The sequence below is a fragment of the Cololabis saira genome, chromosome 17 (assembly GCF_033807715.1).
Source record: "Cololabis saira isolate AMF1-May2022 chromosome 17, fColSai1.1, whole genome shotgun sequence".
Taxonomy (NCBI): domain Eukaryota; kingdom Metazoa; phylum Chordata; class Actinopteri; order Beloniformes; family Belonidae; genus Cololabis; species Cololabis saira.
Genome location: NC_084603.1, coordinates 20382118 through 20390606, shown reverse-complemented (window position 1 = coordinate 20390606; position 8489 = coordinate 20382118). Strand labels below are relative to the sequence as shown.

The 8489-nt window shown below is 37.7% G+C and overlaps 1 protein-coding gene across 1 annotated transcript in view; it reads left to right on the top strand.

Moving 5' to 3' along the window:
* Nucleotides 1-3436: 3436 nt before the first annotated feature.
* tp53bp2a (tumor protein p53 binding protein, 2a) overlaps nucleotides 3437-8489 on the top strand; it is a 31251-nt gene continuing 26198 nt past the window's right edge. Inside the window, exons 1-2 of the mRNA XM_061744659.1 lie at nucleotides 3437-3557; nucleotides 3845-3985. Of these exons, the coding sequence (XP_061600643.1) occupies nucleotides 3959-3985 (27 nt within the window). The 5' untranslated portion in view covers nucleotides 3437-3557; nucleotides 3845-3958. The remainder of the gene's footprint in view (nucleotides 3558-3844; nucleotides 3986-8489) is intronic.

The following is an 8489-nucleotide window of genomic DNA, read 5'->3' as shown; positions in this document are numbered from 1 at the left end:
GGGATGGACCAACGTGCACAAAACGTGCTGCTGCTGCTGCTGCTGTTAGCGGTCTGACGGCCGCCGCGGGGAATTCTGGGAGTTGTAGTCCAAAGCGAGTTCAGAATCAGAATCAGAAAGAAGTTTATTGCCAAGTAGTTGAACAGTACACACAAGGAATTTGTTGTGGTGATTGGTGCATGGGTGCAGATCCCGGGGGGGACGGGGGGGACATGTCCCCCCCAATTTCTGAAAAACATGAATTGTCCCCCCCAATAAAAATACCCTAAATTATTCAAAATTGAACAAATGTATTTTCAGGTTGAATATGTAGAATATTTATTAAAAATATATTTCTAAAAAAATAATACATCCACGGTGCGTTTTGAGGTGTACAGAATGAAAGCAATGGGTCTTTTTTTTTTTTTAGAACTGTTTACCAACTGTGTTAAAACATGATCAGTTAGTTTAAACAACTTGTTTAGGGCTCCATATTTGATCCATATATCAATTGTTCGTAAAGTAGTCCCATAGGATAAAAGGAAGATGGTGAGAAGAATTTGAGATGAGTAGACACTACATGCCCAAAACCCTTAAAATTATGATTTACGAATATAACAGTTGAGTAAGCAGTGACACACACTGTTGGCTGTTTAGGACAAATAAACAAGAAAGGTAAGCACAATAAATGATTCCCTGTGCAGTATTTTTTGGCGAGCCTTTACCAATTTATGGCATGGTATGAGTTGCATATTGGCTAAAAATTAAAATCACGTTGGTGTCTCCCCCAATCCTGACATCGGATCTGCACCCCTGGATTGGTGCAATAGAAAAGAACAAATAATAATAAAAGAAAAAATGTACAACATGTTGGTTTTACAGTACCAGGGTAATGAGTCTGCCAAAGCCCGAAATGTAACTTCAGTACCACTAAAGGTGACAAAACTTACTTATGATTTTTGAAAAGATCCATGTCTGTAGATGATATTTTGGTATGATAACCCTTCCTGACTGGCAGCTGTATCATAGTTATCAGCTGTTACCCACCCCCTTCAGAAAATTACATCTTAGATGCTGGTGCATATCCTGCTTTAGACTCATATACAGGATACCTGTATGTTTCACAATATTGTCTTTGGTATCATTTTAAAGGGGACCTTTTAAGCATTCATTCAAGCTAAGATGTGAATCTTTCTGACCAACACAGAGATCACTGCAGCTCTTTAAACTATAAACAACACACATTTTTACACAATTTTCGCCTAAATGATATACTATCTTTTAGCCCTGTGTCACCTACTGTAGGAACAACAGAGACACAAAATACAAAAACCAGAATACTCACAGGACCATAAGGATTCAGGAAATGTATAATATACCCACACATCTTAGCTTGAATGAATGGTATCATTTTAAAGGGGACCTTTTAAGCAAAGACAATATTGTGAAACATTGACAGATATCCTGTACATGAGTCTAAATATGCACCAGCATCTAAAATGTAATTGTCCGAAGGGGGTGGGTAACTTCATGAGCTGATAACTATGATACAGCTGCCACTCAGGAAGGGTTATCATACCAAAATATCATCTACAGACATAGATATGTTCCAAAAATTATAAGCAGGTTTTGTCACCTTGAGTGGTACTGATATCTCGTCTGGCTCATGGACTATAAAGGTGACCTAGGATGTGCATTAATGTGACGCATAAGATCATGTTAGGATTTTATGAAATTGTTAAAAGTATGAGGGTTTTTTTCTGTAAGATTGTACACTGATGGTTGCTCTCAGTGCAGAACCACCTCCTGTTTTTATGAGCAGACTGATTAGCTGAGTTCTTCTTTAGGTGAGGACGGTGAAGAGGAACGGATGTTTAAGATTAATAGGTCCTCTCCTGTTTTTCTCTGGGTTTTGGTTGTCGTTGATCTTTGCTGGGTTGGCATGTCGGATTATAGATAGACAACAGAAAATATTTGGCTGAAATTGTGATATGTTTAAGCTTCTTTCACTGCAGTTGGCCTGCCAGATAAGGTCCTGCTCCTATAACGTACAAAACACCTCCCTTTTTCAGTATAAATATGACTGGATTGATGACCACGGTGTGCATTTCTCTCCTACCTATGTGGTTTGAGAAAACCGTACCTGCGGATGGAAAACGTTGTGCATGATATAATAAAAGCTTGTATTAACATTTGATTCTGTTCACTGGTTTTCTTATGGTGCACCAGACAAACACAAGGATATTTGAGTCAGAAAGATCCTTGTCTTTGCGCTAATGTAACGTAGAGTGGGGTGGGGGGACAGTCTGTGGTAGACGGAGGAAAGGGGGGTCCGGGGCCTTGTTAGCGCTACAGAACACTGTACACCAAAACCTCCAGACACAGAGACAGTTTCTTCCCCCAAGCTGTTGCTCTGATGAACTCTCAACACTCATAGAGTCTCAGCGTAATCAATCACTGTGCAATAGAATCAGAATCAGGTTTATTGGCCAAGTCAGGTCCATCAAGACAGGGAAATTGACTCGGTTATTTTCACTCACCGTACAGTAAATAGTCAAATGACAGCTCTTATTAACATATATACAATTTTTTTTAAAGTGAAAGGTGCAGCAGTATGAGGTAGACATGGTTATTGGAAGGTGCATTGTTACAGCATATGATTGCGGTTATTATTATTATTATTATTATTGCACAGGGATTGATTTCTCTGAGACTATGAGTGATGAGAGTTCATTAGAGCAACAGTTTGGGGGAAGAAACTGTCTCTGAGTCTGGAGGTGTTGGCGTACAGTGCTCTGTAGCGCCGTCCAGAGGGGAAGAGTTATAATAATAATAATAACAACCACAATCATATGCTGTAACAATACACCTTTCAATAACCATGTCTACTTCATACTGCTGCAACTTTCACCTTTTTTTAAAATTGTATATATGTTAATTTGTCTATTTACTGTACAGTGAGCAAAATAACCAGAGTCAAATTCCCTGTCTTGTTTGACCTGACTTGGCCAAATAAACCTGATTCTGATTCTGATTCTGACTCTGATTCTGATTCTGACTCTGATTCTGATTCTGATTCTGACACTGATTCTGACACTGATTCTGACTCTTATTCTGATTCTGACATTGATTCTGATTCTGACTCTTATTCTGATTCTGATTCTGATTCTGATTCTGACTCTGATTCTGATTCTGATTCTGACACTGATTCTGACTCTTACTCTGATTCTGACTCTGATTATGATTCTGACTCTGATTCTGATTCTGATTCAGATTCTGACACTGATTCTGACACTGATTCTGACTCTTATTCTGATTCTGATTCTGACTCTGACTCTGATTCTGATTCTGACACTGATTCTGACTCTGATTCTGACTCTGATTCTGATTCTGACTGGTTCTAGTGTATTTGGTGTTTTGATCACCGGGCCGTGCAGGGCGGCCCAGGGCGGTTAAGGGCGGAGTGGGCGGAGCCTGAGCTCCAAGGCGGACCAAACTTCCTGTTACGTCACACTGCTCTGATCGGAGCAGCGCTGTCAGTCCACGGGGCGTCGGGCTGATCACCTACACTGGGACTAGTAAGTAAAAGCGTTTAAAACGCATTTTTCACCCTCATACAACTTATCCTTCACATTTATATCGAACTCCGGAGTCGCCGGGGTGTTTCATTCTCCCTCGCGTCGGGAGAATGTCGCCTCAAAGTTTATAAAGAGATACGTACGACGAGAGAAAGTTTCGTCGCGAAGGCCTTGTTATTTGTAGCAGCCGTAGCAACAGGTCTTTAACACGGGTGCGTTTTAGTCACAAACTTGTTTCTAGTCGAGTTGAAGAAGATGACTGATCAAATCCTCCGTGTTTGTTACAGGAGCGGACTCTGCTCTGGAGAAAGTGAGCTTGGCTCGGTCGGGGTCTGTCTCCGGGATTAAAGTGAACTCCAGTCTGACCGCTTTCGTCGAAACTGCCAGCGGAGCCGAGCTGAATGCGGTGCGAGGCTAAGATGATGCCGGTCAGTTTCACCTTCATTTATCTATCTATCCGGGGGTCTTTTAACGCCTGCTTGCTGTGTATTCATATACTCAGTACTCGAGTTGTAAAAAAAGGTCAGGGTGGATTTTATCATATGGGGACAGATAATTTGTGCTGATTACAAATAATATAATATATTACAAATAATAGCACTGACCAAAACACCTGCAGAAATACTGCAGGAATGACATAGCAGCAGTTAAATGCAGCCTTCTGTAAGCTTTACATATCCACTGGGCTTACATCTAATACATCAAAACACAACAATTAAAAAACAGTTTTCTGAACTTATCAATATGCCTCTGTCCTTCACAGGATAAGTAAAATAGATCACTGGAAAAACTCAAAATCTTAACAAGAATATTTGTCTTATTTCTAGTTAAAATGTCTTATTTTAGTAAAAAAAAATCTCATTAGACTTAAAACAAGACTCATCACTGGAAAAAACAACAATTTTCACTTGTTTCAAGTTGATTTTCACTTAAAATAAGTAGAAAAATCTGCCAGTGGAACAAGATTTTTTTGCTTGTAATAAGAAGATAAACCTTGTCCCACTGGCAGATTTTCATACTTATTTCAAGTGAAAATTTACTTGAAACAGATGAAAATTGTCAAATAAGTAATTTTTCTGCTGTTATTTTTCTGGTGATGACTCTAAATGTTGAAATAGCAGTAAAACCACATTCATTGATGAAATGACGGGATGGAAAGGAGGGATGGCAGTTTTACAGGGGGGGATGATTTTGACCGTTTTTATTTCAGGAGGGATGCCATCCCCCCTCAACTCGAGTACTGCATATACTATAATAATAATAATAATAATTAATAATAACCACAATCATATGCTGTAACAATGCATCTTTTAATAACCATGTGTACATCATTCTGCTACACCTTTCACCTTTAAAAAAAAAAAAAAAAAAAAAAAATGTTAATAAGACCTGTCATTTATTTACTGTACAGTGAATGAAAATAACCGAGTCTAATTACCTGTCTTGTTTTGATTGATTGATTGAAATCTTTATTTCGAGCATAAAAAAAAATAATTACACAAAACAAAAAAGAATACAAATAAACAGTCATTAAACAAAATCAAAGAGAAATAAACTTTCATGCCCGAAAAGGAGTAGGAGGAAGTAAAAAACTTATTGGGTCCTACCCCTTGATTCTAGTTCAATTTTGCTTGAAAATAAAAATAAGAAAAATAAAACGCAAGCTTTACTTGATCAAAAAAGTATACCTGTTATTACCAGAGACATTATAAATAATATATATATATATATATATATATATATATATATATATATCTAATCTAAAACAATATAATAATTATTATATATACCATTTTATATACCGGTACGTACATTGTGCTGAATCCCCACACAATCACTACCTCATGTCTCCTCTTCCCTGTATTTGGCAAAAATAATTTCTTTGTATTTGCTTTTGAATCTGTAGATGGTTGGACATTGTTTCAGCTCCTTACTCAGACTGTTCCATAGCCTCACTCCACTGTGTGAAATGCAACATTTTTTGCTTGTAGTTCTACATGACTGTAATTTAAAATGAATTGGTTCCCTTAATTGTTTGACCTGACTTGGTCAATAAACCTGATTCTGATTCTAATGTATCTGTTTTCAGTGAAAATATATATACCTGTACATTTTATATTAAGTTTCCGACGCTACTTTGTGTTTCGTTTTGCTGTTCACACAACAGATTTACTCTTCTCAGGTGTCTTCTCAAGTGATTGGGATTTTTATTTTATTCTGTTTTTTGTGCACGATTGGGATTGATATTGGAGGTTACTGTTTGAGTGACGTAATTTTATTTGCATTCTCAGATATGGCAGGAAAAAAATGATCTTTTCTATGTGAAGTATGAACCTGTCTCTCCTGACTAGGAATTCAGTGTTTCATATCTCTGTGTACTTTTCCATTCAAGACATCTGCCCTGATAGAAAGGTCTCTTAACGGTAACTGCACATGCCTTCATATATACACACCGCAAACCGGAGTCACCCGCCTCGGCTATCATCACCATCCTCCTCTTCGTCATCAAAAGTCTGTTGTTTTTACTGCAGTGCAAAGCTGAAGCTCTCAGCACTTCACTGTGGAGAGGACAGAAAACACTATTTTCCCTGCATAACGCTGATATTTAGTAATCATTAACCAAGTTTAGCTTAAAAAAAAAATTATGAACACATTAATTACTATACTGGTAAACTTACTCGAATACAAATGTTGAAAAACGGTAAAATGTCCTAGATTTTGGTTCTCTTTACTGGCACTGACCTCATACTATACAGCAAAAACAAATACATCTTCTCACTTTCCCACAGTCATGTCGCTCCCGTGATGTCAATAACAGTTAGATAAGGTGAGGCGTAGAGGACTTTTTTACATTAGTAAAGGGCAGATTTTAGAAGCTCTACATTTTTGTAATGTAACTAAAATGATTTTATTACATTTTTCATTGCTTGATTTAGGTCTTTGCTTATCTTTCCTTCAGCTTCTGCTTAGCTTGTTGAGCACTGACATTAACATTTGATTACAGATCTAGTGTAATCATGAATGTGTGTACTATGTTTTTCTGCTGACCTTTACCTTTTCATTTAAACCGCTTGATCATACGATTAATCATCTTTACGGTGGAGGTAGAGCTTTATTTGATTTCTTTCCCGTGCATGACCTCACTCTGTTGTTAGCACATAGTCATTTGTTATCAGCAAGCTTGGTTCTTATGTACATCATAAATTGTGTCATCCTTACATACTGGTTCGGTTTTCTTTGTTGGTCAAATGCAACCTTAGAAACAACTTCTTTTAAATCACCTCTTTCATGACAGAATCTATCGGTGCTCTACGTGTGCTTTTAACATGTTTGAATGGGATACAGCTTCTGTTATTTGCCTGATTAAAAACAAAATGGCCTCTATTTAGCCATGTATGACTTAAGTTATTGTCTTTATAAATGACACCGACGGCCCACGACCCTGCATGCGCAGGCCAGAAGCTTGGGGTTAGTGAGAATGTAGTGACATAATTGCTGGCTGGGATGGTAAATGGGGGGTCACTGTTTTCAGAGCACAATGAGCTGCAAGACTCTTTAGCAGTGTGTTGTAGAGAGCATATTGTTTGTGCCTGTGCTGTGGCAGCACACTGATAAGAGACACCCCCCGTTTATTGAACCATACCATTGTGTAGCTCATTTACCCCAGAATTACTGTTATCTCTACTTAAAACAGATGTGTAGTGCCACATTTTAGGCTTAAATTCTGTGCTGGTTTATTTTCTCATAACTCCTCTTGGAGGTTTTCAAAAGTCGTGGTCATGCATCATGTTTCTTTTTTTTCTGTTTTTAGATTACTAAGCAAATTTGTTTTTGTGTCCCTACATCATTATTTTAACATTGCTTGACCAAACACATTTCAGTCCTGTGTCCTCTAAACATCACCTTATCTAACTGTTATTGACATCATGGGAACAACATGACTGTGGGAAAGTGAGTAGATGTACTACTTTTTGCTGTGTGTGTCAACAAAAACCTGAGTAGAATTTCTCTCTGTCCTTTCTGACCACACAAGCTTGTGTTTACTCTGTGAGAGAGTTGTGGTTGTTGTGTAAATAGACAGTGATGGACAGGAACATTGAAGTACACAGTATATTCTAGAATTCAAATTATGCATACATTTAATATCGCTATTGGACAGTAACAATTGGCAGAAAGGACTATTGGGGTAAAAAGGAAGACGTTATTAATTTCTTTCAGTGTAACTGAGCTTTATGAACATTTACAAGCCTTTTTTTTGTTTTTATTAAAGAGCCTAATGATGTCATAGTATTGTAGGATTAGTCTCATCTCAAAAGATGTTCAGGTGAAATATGTTAGCCATAGCCGTCGATCGTCAGGCTGCCTTTAGACATATCTTGAATGTTAATGCAAATATTGATTTAAGCTGGATTAGCTGTTCTTCCTATTTAGATGCCGTGATAAGGTTACTGGCACAAGTCCCAGTTTACGCACTTGTGTGAAATTTGCATATGGGAAGTAGTACTCCTGCCGAATGCTCTTGGGCAAGACATTGGACTCTCATGTTGCCCCATGAAATGACATACTGTACATCTTGTCTAATATGCTTGTCTGCTGTTTTTTACAAATAATACCCAGTCGTGATGCAAGTATTGTTAGTTTTGGTTTTGTTGGTTTGCATCTGGGCCTTGCTGGAAATTGATATTTTAGTGGGATATATTTTTTTTTTTCCTGTGCAAAAATACTTGGAATACTATTTGCAGGCTTGAAGCAAAAATGTTCCCAGCCAGACAAAAACGAGTACTACTCTCTGTCAAGGCTAATTTAAAGTCAGGAAATGGATCATACCTGATAGGCCTTCCTAACATCTTGTACTACTTAGATATTTGGGAGATGTAGCATGGGAATTCAGTTGTTGAATCAATGTTTTTAATTGTGTGCTACTGATGTTGG